The following is a 26,943-nucleotide window of genomic DNA, read 5'->3' as shown; positions in this document are numbered from 1 at the left end:
CCGTTGGAGTATCAAACGAAGAAAAAATGGTATGAAACTTGACAGGCGGTCTACCGGTGGTAAATCAAGGCCGCATGACAAGTCTCGGTCCAATCCGAAAACGTTTAACACCCGCACATGAAAAGAGGTAGAAAGGGACACCGGAGGACATAGGAGCGCCGGAATGCAAAACGGACAACGGGGAAAATGCTCGGATGCATGAGACGAACATGTATGCAAATGCAATGCACATGATGACATGATATGGGATGCATGACAAAGACAAAACAACACGAAGGCAAAAACTCGACAACGAAGAAATAACATAACTTAGTGCCGGAAATGGCAAGAGTTGGAATACAAATGTGGCAGGTTACATACGGGGTGTTACATTAAACACCTGCCGACTTAACCATCTTAAACATCTGGCTTAAACATCTGCTGACTTAACCATCTTAAACATCTGGCTTAAACATCTGCCGACTTAACCATCTTAAACATCTGTCTTAAACATATGCCGACTTAACCAATGAAATACCAAGTCCCAGCTGGGTCATATCTCTGGCCGGGTCATACCGTGGGGTATATCCCCGACAGGGTTTCTTTTTTTTAACATCAGTACATACGCAAGCACTCATACATACGCGCATACACTCACCCCTATGAACGCACACATGCACACCCTACCCCTATGAGCACCTCCGAGAGACTGAGCCTACTTGTCATCTTGAAATTTTCGAAGTCACCGTAGGCGCCTTGTCGTCGATGGGAACGTCTCCTCCCACTGAAAGCACATCGCCAGAAATCCTGAAATAAATTCAGGAATAATGCGAGCAACAGGACTTGAACCCTGGTGGGCTGGGGATAGCAATGTCCCTCTAACCATCCAACCAAAGGTTGGTTCGCCACCATAATGACATCTGAAAGGACTGTTCGGTTCTAAAAGTACATGGTGGCGATTCGGGTTTGGTCAAAGTTGTCAGAACACGACCAAACCAACATCATCACCCCTGCACCGACAGACTTCGTTGTTAAGGTAGTTCTGCTCTAAAAGGGGGTCTTCGAATCTGACAAAATAAAAATGCCTTTTGGGAAGCTCAATTGGGGTTCCTCAGGTGACCGAGGTGTGATACTCCTCGAGCAAAACTCTGATCGTTTTGGGGGTAGACACGCGAAGAATTTATTGAACCAGTTTGCAAGTCCGAAGACCAAAGATGAATGACAGTCCTTGGGTTGAAGACCGGTTCGGGGGCTACTGATCGTGTCCTGGATAAGGGAATGCTGACCATGTCAACCTATCGACGTGGGTCGGGCCGAGGCCCCTCAAGTGACCAACCAATGGGTCAGATTTGTCAGGCCCCTGAGGAATCAAGATGGAATCTCTCGAAGACTTGGCGCATACTCCAAGGCACAAACGCAATCTTCAACACATTTATCTTTAGATAGACCTATGTGTAACCCTAAGTACGCCAGTATATATATAAAATCAGTGTTGTAGACCGTAGATTCCAACTCATTCATACTCAATCTCAAGCTAGATCAACTTGTATTATGTACCCCGTCCACAATCAATATAAACAAAGCATTGTAAGGTTTTACTTCTTCAAGAGGCCTGAACCTGAGTGTATTCGACTCCGTTACTGTTCGGATAGATGAAACGGCTCGTGTAGCCCCTGAGTTGCCCTCGTGGCAACCCACCACGGGACAGACGGCTGGGAGACGCCCTTCGCCCACAAAGAGCTCAGGGAGACTGATACTCCACCATCCTTTATACAGGAGTAATGATGCACGAAAGGCCCTCCGCTGTAAAAGAACAACAAGTAGGTACAGGTATACATACAGATATACTGTGATGGTATCTTGCTTGCACGTGGGCCCGAGAGTGCGGCGAGACCCGCTTATGCATCCGGATTTGTACTGTACTCCCTCCGGTCCTTTTTACTTCGCGTATTAGATTTTTGTCAAGTCAAACTCAACCAAGTTTTTTTTGGAATTTCACCGGGGGGGCAACTCCCCCACCTGAATTATATTCATTTGCCTATAAGGCTTTGCAACCTTTTGCAAGATGGGTTGAAATGAACCAGAATTACAGGGGGACACAAAAGAATAGATAAAGCAAAAAACAACATACGCCCAACATGCAGACTAAGGCATAGCCTAGTGGTGGGAAGGGTCTGATGCCTTCCCACCCACCCAGGTTCAAGGCATGGTACTTGCAATTTGGGTTTGTTGCACCAATTATACTGTAGGGGGTTCCCTTACAGTCTTTCTGTCAAAAAAACATAAGCCCAACATACAAACATGGGAGAACTAAGAGGGAAGACACACCCCAGCACAACACAATGCACCACCAATGTGATCGAACAGCATTGGCCAGCCGAACCAAGCCAAGACACTGCACCATCGATGCAATCGAAAGGCATCACGCATCCGAGAGTGCACAACACCACGACACCACCTGTGCCGGGGGTGCATTCGAAAGGTCACGGTAGGCCGAGATGACGCCACGGCGCCTGTGTGCCACAGGCGAAGTCAGCATCGCCAAGCAAACAAGACCATGACATTGCACCGTCGACGCAATCGAAAGGCTCCGCGCATCCGAGACTGCACAACGCCACGGTACCACATGTGTCGTGGGGCGCATTCGAAAGGTCACACAAGACCGAGACAGCGCCACGACACATGTGTGCCACCGCCGCAGTCGCTTGGCATCACCTAGCAGAGAACACACCCAGGAGTGCAGGAGCAAGAACACGAGAAGAACACCACCGAAGAAGAGCTCAAACCACCGTCGACCCCAACCAGGCCGCACTACCACCACCCGACCGCCATCCCAAACTCATCAACGCAGCCAAAGGCATGGCTGAGCCAAGATCACGAAGACAGAGCACCACCACTCCGCTGCCATCGCCCACACGGACCACCAATGGAACCACTGGTCACCCTAACCAAGGCAAGCTCAAAGACGAAGCCCAAAGTGGGAGTGTGATGTTGAGCGCCACCATCGTCCGATCCGGAAGACCCGAGATCCAAAGTTTCCTGCGGAGCAATTTAGGAGGAAAGACGAACATCAGCAGCAAGTTTGACCAAATTTAACTTAAAAAATATAAACATCCACAATATCGATTATATATACTATGAAACTACATTTCATAATGAATCTAACAATATTGATTTGGTATTGTGAATGTTGATATTTTTTTCTATAAGTTTGCTCAAAGTAAAGATATTTTAACTTTGGATAAATCTTATATGCAAACAAAAAGAACCGGAGTGAGTACCTGAAAGATATCGCGAAATGAAAAGAAAAAGTGTGGGGAGCTCAGGATTGGGAGCGGCGTCCTTCCACCCTACTCCGGCGGCAGCAGCAGCCGCGGCCACGTCCACGCTAGGTTCTTATTTCTCCACCCGATTCCGCTCAGATCCCCCTTTGATCCATTAATTCCTCCGATTTGGGATCGCAGACTGATCTGAGGAGGCCGAGTTGCAGACTGATAGGAGCCGGAGGAGGCCTATTTAGCCCCGGTCGATGAGTGAGGGGCCCCCGAGAGCAACGCATCCGAACAAGCCAGAGGTGCGGGATGGGGAGAAAGGCGCCTTCTTTTGCTCCGGCCGGCCGGAAGCGTAAAGGCCCGTCGTTTCCCCTTCTCCCCCCTGCAAATGTCGGATTTCCCCCGCTCCGGCGCAGGTGACCGGCTGGGCATCCCTCCCGGATGACATAGACCACCAACTCGCCGCGCTGGTGCTGGAATTCGACGTGGTGGACTACATTGCCTTCCGCGTGGTCTGCTCGGGGTGGTGCGCCTGCGCGCCCAGCCCGCGAGACCCCACCCTGCGGATACGATCTCTCCGCCCGGTCCACTGGGTCGCGCTCTGCGACAGCGACGCCGTCCGCCCGGATGACGCCTGCCAGATAACCTTCTTCCAGAACCGAACGGCCAGGTGCCTCCGCATCCGCCTGCCCGAGCTCCAGCGCCACAGGATCGTTGGCTTCACTGATGGGCTTGTCATCCTGCTCCACAAGCAGAAAACCACGATCCGCGTGCTCCACCGCTTCACGCGGGTCGTGGTCGACTTCCCATCCCTCGTCCCCGTCTACCAAAAGCTGATCAGGAACTGCAACTGCGTGCTCCGCATGAACGCTGCCGTTTGTAGCAGTGTGTCATCCACCACTTCCATTGTCGTTGTGGCCTGGTTCCCTTGGTCACCTGTGGTGCTCAGTGCTGATGCGGGCCACTCAAGCTGGGAGGTCATTCACAAGGACATGTATCTTTCCAATACCTTGCCCTTCCAAGGCCAGCTTTACGGTTTCCTGCAGACTTCAAGGCAGATTGTGCAAGTCTACGCTCCAAAACCACTCGGCCCTGGCCCTGTCGTTGCTCATGTTCCAATTAAGTTTGGCAACCCATTTTTATGCAGCTACTACCTTGTGGAGTCCGATGGCCACATGCTACTTGTTGTCAAGTCTATGAACTTGGTGGGTCATGATGTGGAGGAGTGGCGACGTTATGTCATTGTGATCTTCAAGGTTGATGTAAGCCTTGGCCACTGGGAACTGATTCCAGTAAGCAGTCTTGGCGACCGGGCATTGTTTGTATCCATGGACAAGTGCCTGTCCGTGAAGGCGAAGAACCTTCCTTCCATCAGCAGCAACTCAATTTACCTCACTGTGCCACTCCTGGATCCGGTCGTCATGCATTCCCTGAGCAGCCAGTCATTTGAGTGGCCAACGACGTTGTGTCAGGTCCATGACGTGAAGGAGAAGATTCGCCCATCCGTCCGGACCTTCACCATCGCTGATCATCTTCTCACCTACTGCAATCATCGTGAATGGTACAACTTCTTAATTAACTTCTACTACTACTACCTTCTCTCTAGCAACAACATGCATTCAGCGTGATAACTCTAATTAATGATCTAATAATTTGCATTTCTCCTCCTGTAGGGCAACTAGACTAATGTTTCATGAGTATTACACTATACCCAAGTCTTATGAAGAGTTGTGGAAGAAAATAAGAGCTCAGGATTCTGAAGTGAGGATTTCGCGCGTGCAAGATTCAATCAGGAAAGGGAAAAGGAGTGTCAAACTGAAGAAGGAATAACTCCACCGTAATTTAGACTGCTCTTTGGAAATGAGAATATTATTTAACAATATTCTTATTCCTAATGCTTTCAATGTAATCATGCATCAACGCTGATGATGTAACTAAAATCTGTTCTCACTTCGCGATGAAGTGAGCTTATATATGAACTGAAAAATTACTGGCGGGGTTATATGTTGAGCTTTTCTGTGTAGTGTTATGCCAGTTAGGATCTGCTCATGCAAGGTGATTGACGCCCATTTGCTTGTCAGGTGTTCAGGTTCATTCAGTGTACTCGCTGTTGAGTCTGATTCCCGATTTGTTTGTTATAGTTCTGTCTTATCATAGAGAAAGGTCGGGATACTCCCTACTGTGCCTTGATGAATCATGGCAGAATGTAACTGAATAACATCAAGTAGACCAGCACCAAGTAATGCTCATTCTTGTCATTGGCCCTGTTTGGATGCTGCAGTTAGAGTTAGAGTTGGTTAGTTCAGGCTAAACTAACCTTAGAGGATCCAAACAGGTGGAGTTAGATAGCAGTTAGTTGCTCTAACCTGGCAAAAAAATCCAACCCGGTGGGGAGGTGCTAATTGGAGTTAGATGTGGTTGGTCCCATTAAAAAAATACCCTCTCCTGCACTAGTACCTCATCCTCCCGCACCAGCCAGCCGCCCCAATCGCCCCGCCCCGTCGCCCTAATCCCGCCGCCGCTCCCGCAGCCCCCGCAGCCCCCGTCCCACAGCTCCCCGCCACGCCCGCCCGTCGCCCCCATCCCGCAACCGCTTCCCCCGCCCCCATCCTGCTCCTTCCGGCACGGCGGCATCCCTCCCCGTTCATCCACTCGAGCCACGGCGTCGTCTCTTGCGCCCCAGTCGCTGTTAAGCCACTCGACCGGCGCCCCTCGTTGCGGCTAGGCTTCACTTATTTGTGGAGTCTTCATTGATTGCACCTAGGCTTCTTTAAGAGCGATGTGAAGTGAGTATTTGTTGTTCGTCAACCTTTTATGATTCAAGGCCACACCAAATCCGGCTAGAAAGTGAGAAAAAATGCATTTACTGTCAATCTAACCCTGTGATCCAAACAACCATCTTGGTTAGAGTTAGTTCAGGGTTAGTCTAGAGTTAGAAACTAACTCTAACTCTAACCTTGGTTAGAGTATCCAAACAGGGCCATTATTGTTTCATCGCTGCTCATGCATTTTGCCTTCTGGCTTCCATTCTGATTATGTGCAAAGAGTATCATATGAGGCATTTCTCCTTTACTGTCTCAAGTATGTTCCTCCTTTGCTATATGTTTTTGTATTGTTTTATTTTGTGGCACGGCAATAATCTCTTATTTCACAACAAAAGAGATTGTTCTTGAAATCCAATCATTGCTCTCTTGCTCAGTAAATTTTATGTCCACCTATTGCTAAATATTCATTTTGTAAAGCGCCGGTTAAGAAGCTTGTAAAAAATCTGACCATTTCGCGAACTGAATATAACTCAGATGGTTAGGTTCTTTGTGGTCGAACCAACCCACTCATTGTTCAAGTCCCAGGTTGCCGGGTGACCTCCTGCTAGTGCTGAAAGAGTAGGGGTGCCGCTGCCTGAGGGATTGCCGGATGGAGCCCCCCCTAGACCAATAACGGGGGCCTCCAGGGCCTGGGTGTTTGGGACGGCGGCACTCCCCGGGGCATCATCACCCGACGGGGTCCAGGAGCCCCCCATAGACCCAATAACGGGGGCCTTTCGTGTCAAGGTGCTCTTGGAGGAACTCTTCTCCTTGGCTCAAGCGGCACCATCGTCCTCTCCAACAGAGCCATCGGGGGCCGTCGCCGCCTCAGAGCCATCTTCTTGCACGGGGTTCTCTGCTGTAAAGGGATCTGCCCCGCTCCAGGCGTCTCGGCAGCCTCCCTGGAAGACTCCACATCCTCAGCCCTACGGCCTGCCTCTGGGTCACCGGCCTCGGCCCCTGCTACCACGATGATGTTTGGATCTGGGATGGATGATGGGGAAGCACGCGAGGAGACATCCGCGTTCCCCACCTCCGACTGCAATCCTCTCGCGGCAAGGTAGCTCGCCACCTCCGCGCCTAGTGACGAGGCCAAATCATCCTCACCGGTCGTCCTTTTCGTCAGCACCCGCTCCACCTTCTTCGGCGGGCGACAGGGGCGAGATGGGCTACACGCATGGCGAAGCAACAGTTAAAAACAACTTGAGGGATACAAAGCCTACACCCGTAAGGAATAATCTACATACTTGTCCTTGGCGGTCCATCCTCTTGAGCCGGTCATGGCGGAAGGAAAAGCTCAGGTCCGGCCCTCCAACAGGACCACTGGCATGGTCCCGTAAAACACGAGCCTTTCCAGGATCGGGGGCTGCCGGAACCTCCACAACATCCCCCGAGGATGTGTTGGTGGCTGAAGGAGGAATCACCTTCGGCACGTCATCGTCCCCGGTCGAAGAACTAAAGACAAAGACCAACAGTGAGCAAGAGTGTCCCAATAACCAAAAAGCAAACTCAACATTTACCTGGTGCTGGCAGCGCAGTGTCATCCTTGGGCTCGGGTAGTAGAGCCGGGGGCTACGGGAGATAAGGCACGTTTCCGGCTGGGTGGTGGAGGTGCGCCCCCCCCCCCCCTGTCTGGGGTGCTGAAAGAGCCCTCAGAGTCATTTCCGTCCTCCTTATCCTCTGCTACCCCCTCAGAGTTGGGCCCGATCAAGGCCGCTTGCGGTGAGAAGGGATTCGACCTCTCGGGGTCCACCGAACCCACGAGAACAAGACCCCACCTGTCACACATCGGCATCCTGTTTAGGATGACATCATGGGTCTAGCTGTTATGAAGCATCCCAACCGAAGGTGGCAGGCCCGAGGCCCCGTCGAAATTGAACCCACCCATGATAGATTCTCACCCGGGAGGGCATCTCAGTGTAAGCGTTGGCCGTCCACCTTCCCCGCGAGCATCCAGGTCGGCTCCTTCCGGAACTGAAGAGAGGAAATCCAATGGCGAGCGAAACTGCTCGCCACCATACGACCATCCAAACCCCACACCGCAAACAACTTAACGCATTGGTGAACTGGGTCGAAGGCCTTGCCAACACAACTTGTCCGTCCAGGGCGCTTAATCACAGGCGGGGGAGACTCTGGTTCACGTAGCAAAGGGGAGCCACGCAGAGTCTTGACCGGCAGCCAGTTCCGGTGCCACTCTCTCACATGAGAGTACAAATTCACCGGGATATAACTCATATCCGCCTTCTTCACTGCAAGGCGGAAGGTCACACATCCAGAGATCTGTCTGTTCATGGAGTTCAGGCGGGAGGAGTAGAAATGCCGGAAAAGCTCCAGCGACGGTCGCACTCCGACAAAGCCCTCACAAAAATGGGCGAAGATGGCCAAGACCGACACCGCGTTTGGATGGAGATGCAGCATATGAAGCCCACGGTGCTCCAGAACCGCAAAGAAGAAGTCAGAGTAATGAGGCACCAGACCGGCGACAAGGAAATTGACAAAGATGGGAACCACCTTCGCATCTACTCCTTGGTTGCCTGCCGACATCGGCTTCATGCGCCCCCACTCACGCCTATGACCACCGACCAAGAAGTGAAGATCCTTCGCTATCGGCATCCGCATACGCCGACTCGTGCAGGGCCGGCTCCAGCGGTTGCGGCACCATCGCCTCCTTGCTCTTCTTCCCCTTATCCACGGTGGGCTTGGATCTATGAGACTCCATGGAAAAAGATCCTGGATGGGGGCAGATGCGAGAAAAAGTAGAAGAGTTGTGGCGATGGCGAAGATAATGGTTGGGGGCAAGGACGACAAAACAAGCTAATAATGCTCTAGCACCTCACCTTTATAAACCAAGGGGCAAACGGAAGGGAAACCACCTGCCTCTCGGCAATTACTGCCCACATTCTCCGCTTCCCAAGGACGCGCCGCGAGCGTGGGTGGTAATCAAGGCGCTCCTATGGTCTGACAAAAACGCACGTCAAGCCATCCTTCAGTGCAATATAGAAAAAGTCTTCAACACCCGGTCTCTTCATGAGTGGCCGGCCGCCATGCGTCAAGGCTTTGGAGCGGCAGGGCCCCATCCCCCGTCTCGGGCCGAGCAGCCGCTAAGACGGGTAACGGGCCCGGGGGCTACTGTCGGCATAAGTAAAACCAGGGTATTACTAATCTGGTAAGAGGAACCTTGACGATGAAGGCATGGATATTTCTCCATCGAGGGGAATATCTTTTGAAGACCCTGATGCACCCGTTGGACCATGACCTGGGTCATCGGGGGACAGTATGAGACATGGAAATAGACTAACCCAGGGGAGCCTTTCGCGATATCTTCCCGGGAGGCCGCATTGACACACCACATGCCCGTTCGGGAGAAGTGGGCCTTGACTTTGGAGGCCGCGCAATGGCCCGTACCAAGGAACATTGCTGCCTGCGTCAGAGAAGGGACAAAGGTTGAATGACTAGCCCTTGCGCATGGGCTCCGGCAGGACCCATGTGGACGAAGTCATCCTCAACGGCTACAGTAAGATTCACCCACTGCCAAAATTGTTACAGTGGCAGTACCTCGCTGCCACCCAACGTATACCCAAGGAGGCGGGTAAGTATCGGGGGGTAACACACTACCCCGGGAGGACGTCATCATCATTCGTACAAGCGTGCCATGGGCAACCATGCCACCAGTACAAGCTAGACCAGCCTATTCCAATGTATATTCGACCAATAAAGGCCTCGGGCAGGTCGTCCATTGACAATATATATAGGGGAGGCCGAAGCCTCACCGAGAGTCGACCTTTTCATCTTGTAACAAACACACATTGTAGCTTTCTACCATTGCAATAAGAAACAAGGCAGGAGTAGGGTATTACACTAAGAAGGTGGCCCAAATCTGGGTAGTTTTTTGTGTTCATCTGTAGTTCATAGTTCATCCTACCACCGTTCATTCATGACTTAGGATTGGTAGACGTGCTCAGTCACTGGCCGAATTCTCAAATGGTTGTAGCAAACAGATGTACATGGACCAAGTAGGTCGGCGCGTTGGAGTTAGCCTTAGAGCATCCACAATGTAATGGTTTTCAGCCTCTATAGCTGCCTCTAAAGGCTTGAAGCCCGCCTCTACACACCGCAGACATTGCCTCTAAGTTTTTTAAGCTTGGCATCGACGCAAGCCTTGGAGGCTACCTCCAAGGATTAAACAACGACATGGTCCTACTAGTCAGTGTATGGCCGTGGCTAGGCCATACAAACTGATCAACGCATTCTTCATTGTTTATTCTATTTTGGGTCCATTCCTTAGAGTCAACATGTGATGCTACACACTACGTGGTTTTTAGATCTGATTAGAGGCTGGAAGTGGGGCCCAGGATAAAAAATGCTACACCTACGTATGAATCCTAGTTAATCTTACGTACTTTTCTTTCTCCACCAATCAAAACTTCCCCCTGATTTCAAGGTGAGCCCGCGCGCCCCTAATGACTAACGATAGTCCTCCAAATCAGCCTCAATGTAACATTACGTAAATAAATTACGCAGATGTAGCATTGCTGGGCCCAGGATAGAGGCAGCACAGCCTCTATACACTGCTGATGCCCTTAGATGAAACAACGAAGTGCCTCGGCCTCCATGTCATTAAAATTTGATGCAAGGCAAAAGTTGGATTACAACAATAGAACCATGGCTAAAGATAGAACCCGTCAAAGGAAAATGATTTAGTGTAAAGATTCTACATATTTGCTCCATCTCATCATATAGTGCTAAAAAGCATATATCGTACTATAAAGAATTGGATTGAATACGCACGAGATTGTGCGCACGGTGCACCACTCGGCTCCATTCGGGCCGGAAAAAGGACAAGCAAGCAAAATGAACGAACAAACGAGTTGAGCAAATCATCGGTCATCGGACGCCGGCCGCCACTTCACGAGCTGCTCCTCTCCATGAAGTTGAGGAACTCCTGGAAGTCCATCCGGCCGTCCTTGTTTTCTTCAATTTCTCACTCAAGGTCTCAAGCAAACAAAGAGAAATACAAGGCTGTTGCTAATTGTATGACGTGGCTCCAATCTTTCTTCGGAGAATTGAGTATACCGCAACCTCAACAGCAAGTTCTAGTGCTTTACAGTGTGACAACCTCGTTGCAACTTACTTCTTTTTCCGAGGAATCGTTGCAACTTACTTCACTGCTAATCCTAAGTTCCATTTGTCTGAGAGAAGGTTTGTACTTGGAGATTGGAGCACCTGATGTTTAAATTTGTATCTTAAATTATAGCCTTGTGTCCATGAACAGGGATTGAGGGACAATGTGTATGGTATGCCATATCCCGCGTAGCATGCTTCAATAGATATTGTGGGATAAAGTTTTAGTCCAAACTCATTTCAATTATGTGCGATGTAAATAGAGCGGCAAAGACAATTCATTTGTTGAGTGGGATGTTGTTGAAGGAAATACGTTGGGTTGTTGGAATTTTCACCATTACCAAAAGGTAGTACATATATGTTCTGCATAAGCCAACAAAAAGAAGGCAACAACTTTAGTCATACGATGAAAAAGGAGACCAGAATTTTATAAACAAAAAAAGGTGCCGTGGTGGACGAGTTCTATTTTCATGGGAACGAGTTATTGTATATAACTCAATTTCAAAACTAATATTTGAATATTTTCCTCGATTTACCTCCATTTTTAATTGGGCTTTCCCATTTCCATTACCTTACATGACAGAAATATAAAAAGTTTGTACATGGGGCAGGAAATGGAAAGAAGTGAGTTCGAGGCACCATCAAGAAATCCATTGCGCACATCCACAATTGGCCTGTGCATTATGGGGCGAAAACATGTTATCACTCAACCTAGACTAAGAATCCAGAAGGACAAGCAAAAGACAACCCCGGATTTTCACAAAGACCGCCAGACACAATATCGAGTAACAAAATAGAATCATTAACAAAACAATCGGCTTCATCTCCATCTTGGGAGCCTCAATCGGTCGGCGACCCCACTAGCAAGATGTGCCTTGAATAGATCCTTGGTAGAGGCATAAAAAGTGGATGGCGTTGATCTTGAGCATCTCTGCGATCTCCTTCAATTTCGACGCGTTGTTAGCTTTCTAGAGACCCACACAGTAAAATAAAAAAAGAGCATGCGGGAAAGACAAATTCAAATGGAGACTTGATCAATGTTTTCACATAGATTGCATTATTGCGCGAGAGCCAGATGGCCCAACAAATATTAACCAAACCCACAATATAGAATTTCTCTCCGGCGGGAAAAACAAATGACACCATGCATAGAATTGCCAAATACTATTGGGACAACACTCAGTGCTAAATATCAAACCTATTGTTCGCCAGACAACTCTAGCAACAGAACAAATAAAGAACAAGTGTTGTGCAGTTTGAATCTGATCACAAAACAAACAAATGGATTACCAGACCATTTTCCTTCCTCATAACTTCTCTAGTTTTTTTTAGCTGGGAACATAACTTCTCTAGTTAGCACAACCTTTTGAAGAAACTATCATAAGAAAACCTGATCTTTAGCACCAGAAACATAATTTCCCAGCCGCTGGTACATCGACTTGGTGGTGAACTCACCTTTCTTGTTCATGAACTAGGAAATCTTACCAGGATCATCATTTCTAGGTATGGATGCAACTTCATCTGTCATCCCGGCCTCCCTCCACACCGCGTAAGTAAATCAGGTGACAAGACAATATGCGACGAAAAGCTAAAGTACGGTTATATTTTCCAAATCACCGACAGTACATTTCTATTCCTGGTTGTGACAAATATTATAAAGATCAGGATAATGTTCATTCAAATTATTTTTATTGTGAATGATAACATATTTCCATGACCCGCAAAAAAAGATAACATATTCCCATAATATAGCAATATCGCCTTTCTGCAAGAGAAGTCTACGCCTAATAATCGTACAAAAATCTTTAATTTCGTGATACAAGCGGGAATCAACAACCTAGTTTTTATCGATGTGATAATTTTTTATGTCTACAATATTTGGCTTTACTAATACGCAGCCAGATCGCCGGTCGAGCCTCAAGCTTTCACCACCATTTCAAAAGGAGAACAATATTTTATTTTCCAATATTCTTCGCACCCGAGCCTCCTTTTTTAGTAGAATCTATACACACCCTCGTCCATCAAACCATGCGATTCTTATTCCACATAAACTTTCTTCTATGTTTATCCCCTTTTTCCACAAGAGAGTAATTCATCACGAACATGGACATGTCATAGGACGTTAAGCGAGTCAAAACAGAATTAAACAAGCGAGCCAAAACGGAATTAAACAAGATGGTTCTAGGCTTCCAGCCATGTAGATAGTGTCAACGCTACGTGGTGATACATCATTTGCAGTTGACTGTTGACATATTCCTGTTTCAAGCAGAGACTATTCACATCGTGATACGATGAAGAACACATGACATTCGTCAAGAAATTAGTTGCTGAAATGACGAGCCGGCCCGGCCTTTGTGTCATTATAAAGTTGATGTAATGCAAAAGTTGAATGCAATGGTAGAACCGTGCCGATATATGATTCATCCAAGAAATATAATTTGGTGAAAAGATTCTATATTATTATTTTTTGCATGATAATATGCATCCTTCTCATGCAGAGGACAGGGATGTCCTCCTTTTCCAAAAGAAATATGTGTCTCACTCATATCATAAAGATTATAGTACAAGTTAAGTAAAGACCATCTCGTAAAAGACCGATATGCCAAAAATAATTTGATAAAAATATTCTAAATATTTGCTCCATGGCTAATATACATAATCCCATCGAAAGCATATGTATTGTATAAAGAATCGGATTAAAATACACACGAGATTGTGTGCACGGTGCACCATTCGGCTCCATTCGGGCCGGAAAAAGGACAAGTAAGCAGAACGAACGAACAAACAAACGAATTGAGCAAATCATCGGTGATCGGACGCCGGCGGCCACTTCACGAGCTGCTCCTCTCCATGAAGGTGAGGAACTCCTGGAAGTCCATCCGGCCGTCCTTGTTCTCGTCATAGGCGTCGATCATGCGCTGGCATTCGGCGGCCGCGACGCCGGCGGTGAACCCGAGCGACCTCAGCACGCTCCGGAGCTCTCCGGCGTCGACGAACCCGTCGCCGTTGCGGTCGAAGACGCGGAACGCCCCCGCGGCCTCCTCCACGGTGGCCTCCTCCTCCTCGAACAGCGCCGCCGCGTCCTCGAACCCGACCGAGGCGGCGCCGCCCGCGCCCATCACCCCGAGAACCACGTCCAGGTCGACCTCCGAGGCGCCACTCGCCGGCGCAGGCTGCGCTGGCTCCGGCTCCGGCGCGGGGGCGGCCGAGCGGCGGCTGGCGGAGGAGGAGGAGGAGGTGGAGGACTTGACGAGGGCGGAGAGCCAGACGAGGACGACGTTGATGGAGATGGTCACCACGGCCTGCGCCACGGAGAAGTTGAAGTAGGACGCTGCCGGCGCCGAGGAAGATGTCATCTCCATGTCCATGTCACTCTGTCTGTGCCTGTTTCCTCCGCTCTGGTTGCCTTGGTGCTTGCTTCTTGCTCGCCTCCGAGATGAGAATTGTCGCTGCGTGCTGGATGCTATTTGCCGAGCCGGAAGGCTTGCATATATAGTCCCGGGTAGCCTCGCGAGAAGGCGGGAAAGAAGTTGGAAGGGGGGACGGACGACGGCCGGGACTTGGGAAGAAAGCCGGGAGCGAGGAAGGTTCCCGGAAGCAGGGAGGCGTGGTGGAAACGCCGGACCGACCGAGCGGTCGCCGGTTCGTGCCTTGTTGTCGTGCGCGCGCGCGGGGGGGTTCGAGGGAGCTTCGCGGCGTGGAAACATGGGCGGGTCGACGTCGTCTGGTCATGGCGCACCGGCGACCCGACCGCATTCTCGGTTGGGGTTGGCGTTGGAATTCCACGCAGCCTCTCTCCTCTTTCCCTAGCACGTCGCTTTCGTCTCGTCTCTGGTGGATCCGCTCGTCTGCTACTCTTTCCGTTGTCGGGTTCCTCCTGGTTGATTTTTCTTTTTGCGACTGATTTTTGATTTGATTTCGATAGATATATGACCTGGTGGTATACGGCGACCGGCGTGAAGGAAGGTTGGTGAGTTGGCTGGCGAGCTCTTGACCCGATTTCGTGGTGGACTCGACCAACGGCGGAGCTTCGTGGGGGCGAACCTGGGCCCATTTTTTACAGCCCACAAGGCCCATTTTCTTATCTACTCGTTGCACCCAGCGAAGCGAGCGAGAGCAATTAAGGGAGTGTTTGGATCTCTCGCCCGCTCACCTTGTCGGGCAAGGCTAGCCTTGCCAACGGAGGCTAGCCAAATCGGCTCGCTCACACAAACGTAGAAAAATCTGGAAACTGCGGGTAAGGAGACCAGTTGCCGAGGAACCAAATGCTTAGCTTCTTTGCTTTGCGAGGCAAGGCAAGAGCTTGCCCAGGAACCAAACGTGCTATAAGATTTCACGTTTGACCTGTGACAGCTGACGCCTGAGAGTGGGGATGGGGCACCGTACCGGCGGACTGGCCGGCGGCCGCTGTGGCTTGTCGGCGTGGAGGTTGGCCGCTGGCAGGCGAACGCCGAACGGCTAGGGATTGGTCGTTGCTGGTCAGAGACATCTCCGCTCCTATCTGCTGAGTCCTGACTTCTCATTGCTGCCGCACGGACGCAAACAGAATCAGGCAACACCGGCGCCGCGCGCAGTTCCGAAGTGAGCTGGTGAACAAATTGCTCTCGCTGGCTCTCTCTGTCTCCCCACTCTACAAACTGTGGAAATTTAGAGTATTTTAATTCTGCATTTTCTTTCTTAGTTGGGGAAAATTCTAATTAGGTCATGGATTTTGTGCTGAATAGAAAATGTCCTTCACAGAAAAACGGTGAATACAATTCTTGAGGGAAAACAATTTATGTATTTTTCAAAAAAAAAAGTGAGGCGATTCAGTTGAATGTAAAGTTGACAAACCAACACAAACAGAAGCAATACATGTTCAGCCTCCTCTGTTGTTGCTGGAATTTGAGCAACACGGACCACATCCTTCGATGCCGCAACAATAAGGCCATCAGACAAATGAAGTCCTACTTTGAGGGATTGAATTTTTGCAGCGGGGTCCAACACTACGTGTCTACGTCCACAAATTTGACAATATCCAGGTAATCCAAGAGATGACTTGGGGCGAGCATATTTGAAGCTTTGTGCTATGCAGCCCGTTTGAGATTTCTTCGCCCCTCCTGAAATTTCTTTCAAGCTCCGCCACTGGACTCGACCAAGCCAAGCAGTAGTGTAGGTCTTTGCGCCAGCAGACGTGAGAGAATATTTTTTCTTAACACAATACAGACGCAAGCGCTCATACATACACGCATACACACATGTCTTATCCCTATGAGCACCTTCGAGAGACTGAGTTGGCATATCATCTTGAGACTTACGAAGTCATCGTAGGTGCCTCATAGTCGACGGAAACGTCTCCTCCCACTGAAAGCACATCGCCAAAAATTCTGAAATAAATCCAGAAATAATATGAGCACCGGGATTTGAACCCTGATCGGCTGGGAATACCATCCAACCACAAATTGATTCACAGACACGAGAGAATGCTTGATCGTGCTTCCACCACCGCCCACTATGACTGAGGTGTTTACACGCGACTGACGTGCTAATTATGTGTGCTAGCGGGTGCATATAGATCGATAGGCTAGATGAAAACATGGCAACAAAGGTTAGTTCGCACAAACCTTCCGGGACGGCATGTTTGTCTCACGCTCCTTTTCAGCATTTGTGTTTTAGAAATTTGAAATATGAAGTTATATTTATTTATTTTAAAACAAATAAAGGCCTCTACGTCGATTAATGCACAAACATTGTCAAATACTACTACTATTATTTGTTAAAAATAACGGCCCAAATCAAAGCCGAGCAAACAGGCCAAAAAAATCACAATGGACAATAGATTAGCTGGCGGTAAAATCTATGCATTCTATGAAAAGTCGGAAAACCTATGACAATGGACTATAGTCCAATGATTAAGGTAACAAATGGCATAAGATTCCAAGGCAATGTCTTTGAGAAGGAATCATCGCTCGCCCGACTGGTTAACCAAATCCAAAGCACCGACCCCAAAGCAAAATTTTAAGCCAACACATTCAACAAATAATACAGCGTGAGCACATCTATCTATTGTGCCTAATCTAAGAAAAAGACTAAATCATGGTTCTTACCAAGAGAGAAATACAGCCTCGATCTCAATTGCCAACATTATAATCTACCTCTTCTCACACAAAACTGGCTAGCTAAAGGAGATTTCATCGGAAGAGAAGATGTCATCATATCGCTTTCTGTCACTGTCGCACCACCGTCTCATTGGTGGTATCCATGAGTGCCATGGTAACACCTTGCAGCCCACGCCACTATATTGTCGCGCGTACGCCGCGACCAGCTTGAGTCTAGATCTGCACTCGCGATGGAGTCACATCTGGCCAACCGCCACAGTCAACACTTGTCAACATGCAGGTTTGTGGTTCCACGTGCAGCTGACCACCGTATCCACGCCATCATACCACCGAGCATTCAATGCTAGTGCGCAGTCGATAAAGCCCGCGTCCATGCCTATGTGATAATTGGCATCATGTGGCGCACCCGCACCTCCGTGATAATTGGCACCACGCGACACACATGCACCTCCTTGATAGTTGGCACCATGCTTCGGTGCCGCCTCTGCACCAATTAATTCTCAAGATTGAACCCTCACCTCTGTCGACGCCTAGTGGCCCCGCAAGACTCCGCATCTTCTGAGGAAAAAAGGGCCACCAAGCAAATGTCGCTTCAGCTTTTCCCAGAGGTGCCTCCAGATGACGGGGAGGAGAGAAGGGAGAAAGATGGGGTGATGGGGGCCGGCCCTAGTGTCGGTGTTCTAAGACCGGCAGTACCGTCAAGTGCCGACATATTTTTCCGGATGGGTGAGAGTGGCGGATCGAGATTGTGGCAGAGGAGACAAGCAGCTTACACAGGTTCGGTCCCCTCCCCCGGTAGGTAACACCCTAATTTTGCCTATGATGGTTGTATTGCTCGAGTGCTCGTCGTTAATAGGGAAGATCGTCGAAGAGAGTTGTTTCTTGGATTACAAGTTCCTAGCCGCAGTGGCAGCTAAGGAAGAAGGTGTAGGTGCAAAACCCTATCACTTGAAGGCTCTCGGATGTGTTAGAACGCCTCCTGCCAGAAATGTCCCTGTCGCTTTATATAGCTGGTCGAGATAGGGTTACATGGCTCGGGTCGGCTAATAAGGTGGGCTTGTGTCATCGGATTGGCCCGGGCCATGTTGTACGCCGATGGACGTCTATTATCATGGCCCGTTGGATGGTGGGCCGGCCGATTGGAGCCCTGGCCCGAGTGGTTGATTCGGCCCATCTAGAGATGGTGTGCCCGCCCCTTGCCTAGTTGGCAAGGCTCGGACGCCATATCCTCATCAACTAGGGTTGTTTCACATGTTCTTGTTCTTCAAGAAAGGTGATGTTGAATAACCATTCAACTTTGCCTTTTTAATATCATATTCCTTATTCTTGTTCTTCAGGAAAGTTGAAAGTGAAAAGTGAAAAATGCTAACAGAAGAACGGAAAGAGAAGATGCAAACGAAACATCAATCAACCTGACTAACGTGTGGCTCGTGTGCGGCTTTATCTAGGCTTAAAGCAGGAAGAAAATAATTTCTTTTCAAGCAACGTGCATGGCTTTATCCTTTCATTAAATGAAAAGTGAATTGAGTAGTTAAAAATCGAGGACGTGAGTATCACTGGAAGTTTCTTCAAAAGGGCTATCACCTAAACAATACAAAAACAATTAAATAACAAGGGACTATGCACGTCATGAATAATTCATCTAACATGAATTTGTGTGCTACTGAACAGATCTCTTCAAGAGAGAGAGACCTCCGTCCCTTGGCTCCGCATGGGCGACGCAAAACCTAGCCCATCGTGATGGCTCCCTTCCTCTTCTCCTCTCCCTCGCCGTCACCGGTGGGGGGTGACGGAACGCCGTGTGGCCGCCGGGGATGGTGGCAGGGAGGATCTAGTTGCTTCATCCCCTGTGGAGGACTTCGGGTGGTGGTGGTTGATGTCTACTACACAATCTTCTTCTTGTAGACGTTGTTGGGCCTCCAAGTGCAGAGGTTTGTAGGACAATAATAAATTTCCCCCAAGTGGATGACCTAAGGTTTTTTCAATCCGTGGGAGGCGTAGGATGAAGATGGTCTCTCTCAAACAACCCTAATTCTTAAGAACTCGTGAGATAAGTTAGTATAAATCAACGCAAAACCTTATCATTCTCTACTGTAGAAAATCACTAAAATGATAATTTGACATTGCGTACTAAATACCTCTGCATATTTAATACTCCTATCCTTAAATAGAATCATTAAATAAGTAAACATATGCAAACATAGCAGCAATCTGTCTAAACAGAACAGTCTGTAAAGAATGCAAGTGGAATCATACTTCACTAACTCCAAAAATTCTTAAAAATAACCACACAGTAGATAATTTGTTTTTACTCATTGTGTAAAAATTTCAAGATTTTATCATGTCCTGACTATTCACAAATATTCAAAACATAACAGCAAACTTTCTATTTTTAAAATAGCAACATATAGACTTGAAAAATAAGCATGGTAAAGGCTATACTTGACCTTTTTATTGAAGTAAAAGATGCAAAATATTACTCTAAATAACATCAAGCAAATCCTAATAAAAGAAAATGACGCTCCAAGCAAAACACATATCATGTGGTGAATAAAAATATAGCTCCAAGTAAAGTCACCGATGAACGAAGACAAAAGAGGGGTGCCTTCCGGGGCATCCCCAAGCTTAGGCTCTTGGTTGTACCTTGGGGTGCCTTGGGCATACCCATTCTTAGGCTCTTTCCACTCCTTATTCCATATTCCATCAAATCTTTACCCAAAACATGAAAACTTCACAACACAAAACTCAACAGAAAACTCGTAAACTCAGTTAGTATAAGGAAATAAAATCACCACTTTTGATAATGTTGTGAACTCATTATTTATTTATATTGGTGTAATATCTACTGTATTCCAACTTCTATATGGTTCATACCCTCCGATACTACTCATAGATTCATCAAAATAAGTAAACAACACATAAAAAACATAATCTGTCAAAAACAGAACAGTCTATAGTAATATGTAACTCTCGAATACTTCTATAATTCCAAAAATCCTGAGAAATTAGGAATTCCTAGGAAATTTGTTTATTAATCTTCCACAAAAATAATCAGTATTTTATCACACTTCTGTTAGAAATGAGAATTGTTTTCCTGAGCGCAAAAGTTTCTGTTTTTCAGCAAGATCAAATCAACTATCACCATAGATCATCCCAAATGTCTTGTTTGGCACTTTATTGAAACAAAAGCTATAAAACATGATTACTACAGTATCATAATCATGTGAACACACAAAAACAGTAGGTAAAAATGTTGGGCTGTCTCCCAACAAGCGCTTTTCTTTAATGCCTTTATAGCTAGGCATGATGATGTCAATGATGCTCACATAAAAAAATAAGAGTTGAAATATAAAGGGAGCATCATGAAGCATATGACTAGCACATTTAAGTCTAATCCACTTCCTATGCATAGGGATTTTGTGAGCAAACAACTTATGAGAACAAGAATCAACTTGCATAGGAAGGTAAAGCAAGCAAAACTTCAAGATTTTCAACACATAGAGAGGAAACTTGATATTATTGCAATTTCTACAAGCATATATTCCTTCCTCATAATAATTTTCAGTAGCATCATGAATAAATTCAACAATATAACCATCACATAAAGCATTATTTTCATAATCTACAAGCATAGAATTTTTATTATTCTCCACATAAGCAAATTTTCTTCTCATGGATAGTAGTGGGAGCAAACTCAACGAAATAACTATCATGTGAGGCATAACCCAATTGAAAATTAAAATCATGATGTTTCATGGTTATCATTATTCTTTATAGCATACAAGTCATCACAATAATCATCATAAATAGGGGGCATGATCTCATCATAATAAATTTGCTCATCAAAACTTGGGGGACAAAAAATATCATCTTCATCAAACATAGCATCCCCAAGCTTGTGGCTTTGCATATCATTAGCATCATGGATATTCAAAGAATTCATACGAACAACATTGCAATCATGCTCATCATCTAAAGATTTAGTGCCAAACATTCTAGTGCGTTCTTCTTCTAACACTTTGGCACAATTATCGGAATCCTTATTTTCACGAAAGACATTAAAAAGATGAAGCATATGAGGCAACCTCAATTCTATTTTTTGTATTTTTCTTTTATAAACTAAACTAGTGATAAAACAAGAAACTAAAAGATTCGATTGCAAGATCTAAAGATATACCTTCAAGCGCTAACCTTCCCGGCAACGGCGCCAGAAAAGAGCTTGATGTCTACTACACATCCTTCTTCTTGTAGACATTGTTGGGCCTCTAAGTGTAGAGGTTTGTAGGACAATGGTAAAATTCCCTCAAATGGATGACCTAAGGTTTATCAATCCGTGGGAGGCGTAGGATGAAGATGGTCTCTCTCAAACAACCCTACAACCAAATAGCAAAGAGTCTCTTGTGTCCCCAACACACCCAATACAATGGTAAATTGTATAGGTGCACTAGTTCGGTGAAGAGATGGTGATACAAGTGCAATATGGATGGTAGATATAGGTTTTTGTAATATGAAAATATAAAAACAACAAGGTAACTAATGATAAAAGTGAGCACAAACGATATTGCAATGCTTCGAAACAAGGCCTAGGGTTCATACTTTCACTAATGCAAAGTTCTCTCAACAATAATAACATAATTGGATCATATAACAATCCCTCAACGTGCAACAAAGAGTCACTCGAAAGTCACTAATAGAGAAGAACAAACGAAGAGATTATTGTAGGGTACGAAACCACCTCAAAGTTATTCTTTCTGATCAATCCATTGGGCTATTCCTATAAGTGTCACAAACAGCCCTAGAGTTCGTAGTAAAATAACACATTAAGACACAAATCAAACAAAACCCTAATGTCACCTAGATACTCCAATGTCACCTCAAGTATCCGTGGGTATGATTATACGATATGCATCACACAATCTCAGATTTATCTATTCAACCAACACAAAGAATTTCAAAGAGTGCCCCAAAGTTTCTACCGAAGAGTCAAGACGAAAACGTGTGCCAACCCCTATGCATAAGTTCACAAGGTCACTGAACCCGCAAGTTGATCACCAAAACATACATCAAGTAGATCACGTGAATATCTCATTATCACCACAAATAAGCACATGCAAGACATACATCAAGTGTTCTCAAACCTTAAAGACTCAATCCGATAAGATAACTTCAAAGGGAAACTCAATCTATTACAATAAGATAGAGGGGGAGAAGCATCATAAGATCCAATTATAATAGCAAAGCTCGCGATACATCAAGATCGTGCCATATCAAGAACGAGAGAGAGAGAGAGATCAAACACATAGCTACTGGTACATACCCTCGGCCTCGAGGGTGAACTACTCCCTCCTCGTCATAGAGAGCGCCGGGATGATGAAGATGGCCACCGGTGATGGATCCCCCCTCCGGCAGGGTGCCGGAACAAGGTCCCGATTGTCTTTTGGTGGCTACAGAGGCTTGCGGCGGCGGAACTCCCGATCTAGGTTATTTTCTGAAGGTTTGGGGATTTATAGGAGAGATTGACATCGAGAACAAGTCAGGGGCCCCACGGGAAGTCCACGAGGCAGGGGGCGCGCCCTCCACCCTCGTGGGGCCCATGGGACCCCTCCGGTAACTCTTCGTTCCAGTATTTTTTATATTTTCTAGAAAAAATCTCCGTTGATTTTTAGCGCATTCCGAGAACTTTTATTTCTGCACAAAAACAACACCATGATAATTCTTCTAAAAACAGCGTCAGTCCGAGTTAGTTCTACCCAAATCATACCAAAATCATGTAAAAAATATTATAAACATAGCATGAATACATAAAAATTATAGATACGTTGGAGACGTATCGGTGGTGCGTCATCCTCAGCAAGCGGCGCTAACAGGTGTTGGCCGTACACCTCGGTTGTGCAGGTGGCATGGTGACGGTGGGAGACGGGTGTGGTGCGCGATGGCCTCGGGGGAAACCGCACCTAGATCTCATGGCCCCTTCCACTGCAACCTCTTGCCCCCTTGTTTCAAATTTGCTCTTCGGTGGTCTCCAAGCGTCATAGTCGTGTATGGTCTCAGGTGGGCGAGGGAGTAGAAACCGAAGAAATCCGTGGTCGGCTATGTCGGCCCACTTGTGGCGACACCCGTGGGTATTGTCCCCTACATGTAAGTGTTGGCAAGGTAGTCCCTTTCCTCCCCGTCTCTTCCTCTCGTGTTGCTAATGTAGTGGGTGAAAAAACAAATCCTTCCGGATTTGATTGTAGCGACGTTGTTGGCGTCGTCATCTTCAATGGGGCGACGTCTTTGGTGAGCTTTTTTAGGGGGGGGGGGGCATGTTAAGGTCTGGGTTTTGTCAGCTGCGTGGTTGGAGGATATTTTTTTTGAAATTCATGAAAACCCTTTTAAAATTCACAAACTTTTTCGTTTTAAACTCTCAAACTTATTGATATTTTCAAACATCTTTTGAATTCACAGACAATCTTTTAATTCACGTATAGTTCTTGAATCCAATAATTAATTTTTAGTTTCTTGATTTTTCTGAAATTCACAACAATGTTTTGAATTCATGATCTTTCTCCTGAATTGCAACATTTTCTAATTTCTTAAAAAATGTATTAAATCCGGAAATAATTATTCAAACTAATATTTTTAATATTTGTGTACATTTTTGTAGTTCAGAAAAAAATCATGCATTTTTTGAAACAAAAAAATGTAAGTACTAAGTCAGTGGCTGAAGGTAATAAGGACCCACATGCGAGCGCGCCAAGTGATGCGCCCAACCGTCGCTATGTGTCACCTGCTGGTCGCTCCCTCTGAATTTTGTTCTTTTATTTTGCTATGCATTTTTGGGTTTTAGATCGATGTTTGCTGTTCGATTTTTTGCCTGGATTTCTCTACGTTTTGTAACAAAAATTGTATACGAAGCACAACTATGCTTGTTGAAAAGGAAAAACAAGTATGGTTCAGAAGCACGGATTTGCTTCTTGTGAAAGCACAGATTTCGTTCTGTGAGGTGCATAGGTTTGCTTCTCGGAACAGAAAATTTATGCTTCCACAAAAAAACACATATTTGCTTCGGTGAGAAGCATAGTTCCACGAAAAGTACAAATTTGCTTCCACACAAGTCATAGTTATGCTTCTCGGACAGGGAAAAAATCCATCTTTCACAAGAAACATAATTTTGCTTCTCGTGAAAGCAGAAAATTGTTTTTGCGAGAAGCGCAACTGTGCTTCCGGGGTTCGGTTTTTCTTTCATTTTCCCGTTATTTGTTTTTCCGGTTGCTGTTTTTTTGGTTCACATCTTTTTACCGGATTTTATTTTATTTACCTTGTTGTTTCTGGTTTTATTTTGGTTTATATGTTTTCATGAAAAAAATCATGGAAACCTATTAAAATGCTTTAATGATCTTGACGCGAGAAATCTAACAATAAAAGCGGCTCAATATATGGATGCATGATTCTAGATAGAAAATGTTTGAACAAACAAAATGTAGGAAAAAGGAGACAGCACCCATATTGTGACAAGTGACGTACGTGCAGAATGTCATTTGCCGGCATCTGAGAAGATGGGGTGATCTTTGCAAGATGTACCACTTAAATAGTGTTTTTTTTTCCAAACCCACGTATTACTCCATCCTGATTCATTAGTTCTCTTTGTATTTTTGGTCAAATTCATGCCACATATTTGACTAATAACATGTTAATGCATGTTACAAAAATTATATTGTTGGCTTTGTATCCAAATGTAGGTTTTTAATGATATTATTTTTGCTACGTATAACTTATATTTTATTAGTTAAAATCATGGCCAAAATACAACCCAAAATACAAGTGGGACTAGTAACAGGACGGAGGTAATATCAGCTTAGCTCCGGTAGGATGGGTTGATCAGAAATGAAACTGATGTTGACCCCCCGTATAAGCTGAACTGTATGATGGGCTGTCAAATACGGCCTTCTAGGGCCGAGCGATTCTGTCCAGCCTGTGGATCGGGGGGTATCAGCTGGAGAGGTCCTATTGGACGCTCGCGAGCGGCAAACAGCAGAGCATTCGCTGAAGAGCACGCAAAACGGGCCAGTTTTAAAAAAGTTCCACTTGGGAGAATGTGAACAAATTTCCTTCAAAAAAAGCCAATAATTTTTTACATGTGAAAAAATCAAAACTCGAACAACTTCTAAAATATGAATTTTGAAAAAAGTGAACAAAAACTGAAAACATGAACAATTTTTTTATATAGGCTGATTTTTTTAAAATATACATTGAACGTTTTTGTAATATACGCTGAAAAATTTGTAAAACACACTGAACATTTCTGTGATATACACTGAACAAGTTTTCCAAATACACAATGAACATTTTGTAGTATGCGTTAAACAAATTCTTGATATACAATGAGTAAGTTTAAAATACAAGGTGAACTATTTCTTAATATATGATGAACATTTTTTAATAATATAAGATGAATACTTTTTTAATATACGATGAACATCTTTTAATACATGGTGGACCTTTTATATACTAAAGAATGTAAAACAGAGAAAAGAAACAGTAAAAAAGAAAATAAAAGAAAGGAACAAGCAGAGAAAAATAAAAAGAAGAAAAAGTCAAAAATAGAATAAAACCTAGTAAAAACAAAACAGAAAAAACCGGTCCAGGGAACCTTCTCGAAAGTTCCAAAAACCAGCCAGGAACCTTCACGAACGTTCCCAAGATCCCGCGACGAAGAAACAGAAACGACCGCAAGGAAGAAACAGGTGGGAAGCTGAATCGTGGGCCGGCCCAAGTGGAAGCGACAAGTCTCGCTCTTCAGCGAAGCTACGAAGATTTGACGCTAACGAGCGTCATATAGGAATTACCTATCAGCTGGCGAATTGCTCGGTATTCGAACCACAGGCTAATACCCGATCCACAGACTGGATGCAGGATCTTCTCGTTTTCTTGTACAGGTTTTTCTTTTGTTTCATATATATATTGTTTGGGTTTTTTACTTTTCTTTTATCAAACAACACCCGTAATGAAAAAAATCCGAAAATCTTCTCAAAATTTCTGATAACAATCCGAAAATTTCAAAAGTGGTTTATTCTTTTTTTATAATATATTAGAACTTTTAATAAACTGTTTATATTTTAAATAATATATGTTTTCAGAAATAATGATTTTCATGATTTTGGACAAAAAATAATCCTACAGATCCAATTTAATTGATGCAGCTTTAATACAACTTTAGTACAAAATTATACTAAAACTCTGTCAATTAATTTGGTTCAAAGGAAGTAACAAAAAACATAGGAGAAATTAAACAAAATGTAGAGCACTAACTGAAAAAAATATGCCCTAGAGGCAATAATAAAGTTATTATTTATTTCCTTATATCATGATAAATGTTTATTATTCATGCTAGAATTGTATTAACCGGAAACATAATACATGTGTGAATACATAGACAAACAGAGTGTCACTAGTATGCCTCTACTTGACTAGCTCGTTAATCGAAGATGGTTATGTTTCCTAACCATGAACAAAAGAGTTGTTATTTGATTAACATGATCACATCATTAGAAGAATGATGTGATTGACATGACCCATTCCATTAGCTTAGCACCCGATTGTTTAGTATGTTGCTATTGCTTTCTTCATGACTTATACATGTTCCTATGACTATGAGATTATGCAACTCCTGTTTATCGGAGGAACACT

At 45.5% G+C, this 26,943-nt stretch overlaps 2 protein-coding genes across 2 annotated transcripts; one reads left to right on the top strand and one right to left on the bottom strand.

Annotated features, from left to right (window-relative positions):
• The first annotated feature begins 3,617 nt into the window (after positions 1-3,617).
• On the top strand, positions 3,618-5,243 carry LOC125507089 (uncharacterized). Its single transcript, XM_048671783.2, has 2 exons — positions 3,618-4,812; positions 4,925-5,243. The coding sequence occupies exons 1-2, from the start codon at positions 4,115-4,117 to the stop codon at positions 5,079-5,081; spliced, it is 855 nt and encodes a 284-aa protein (XP_048527740.2). The 5' UTR covers positions 3,618-4,114; the 3' UTR covers positions 5,082-5,243.
• An 8,589-nt stretch (positions 5,244-13,832) lies between these two features.
• Positions 13,833-14,777, bottom strand: LOC125509514 (calmodulin-like protein 2). The gene has a single exon (XM_048674496.2). It carries the CDS (start codon positions 14,542-14,544, stop codon positions 14,008-14,010), a length of 537 nt encoding a protein of 178 aa, XP_048530453.1. The 5' UTR covers positions 14,545-14,777; the 3' UTR covers positions 13,833-14,007.
• Between the last annotated feature and the right edge of the window lie 12,166 nt (positions 14,778-26,943).

Source organism: Triticum urartu, chromosome 5A, assembly GCF_056163025.1.
Source record: "Triticum urartu cultivar PI428250 chromosome 5A, HENAU_Tu73, whole genome shotgun sequence".
In the NCBI taxonomy this organism is placed as follows: domain Eukaryota; kingdom Viridiplantae; phylum Streptophyta; class Magnoliopsida; order Poales; family Poaceae; genus Triticum; species Triticum urartu.
The sequence above is the reverse complement of the archived record's forward strand: the minus strand, read 5'-3'. Positions and strand labels throughout refer to the sequence as shown.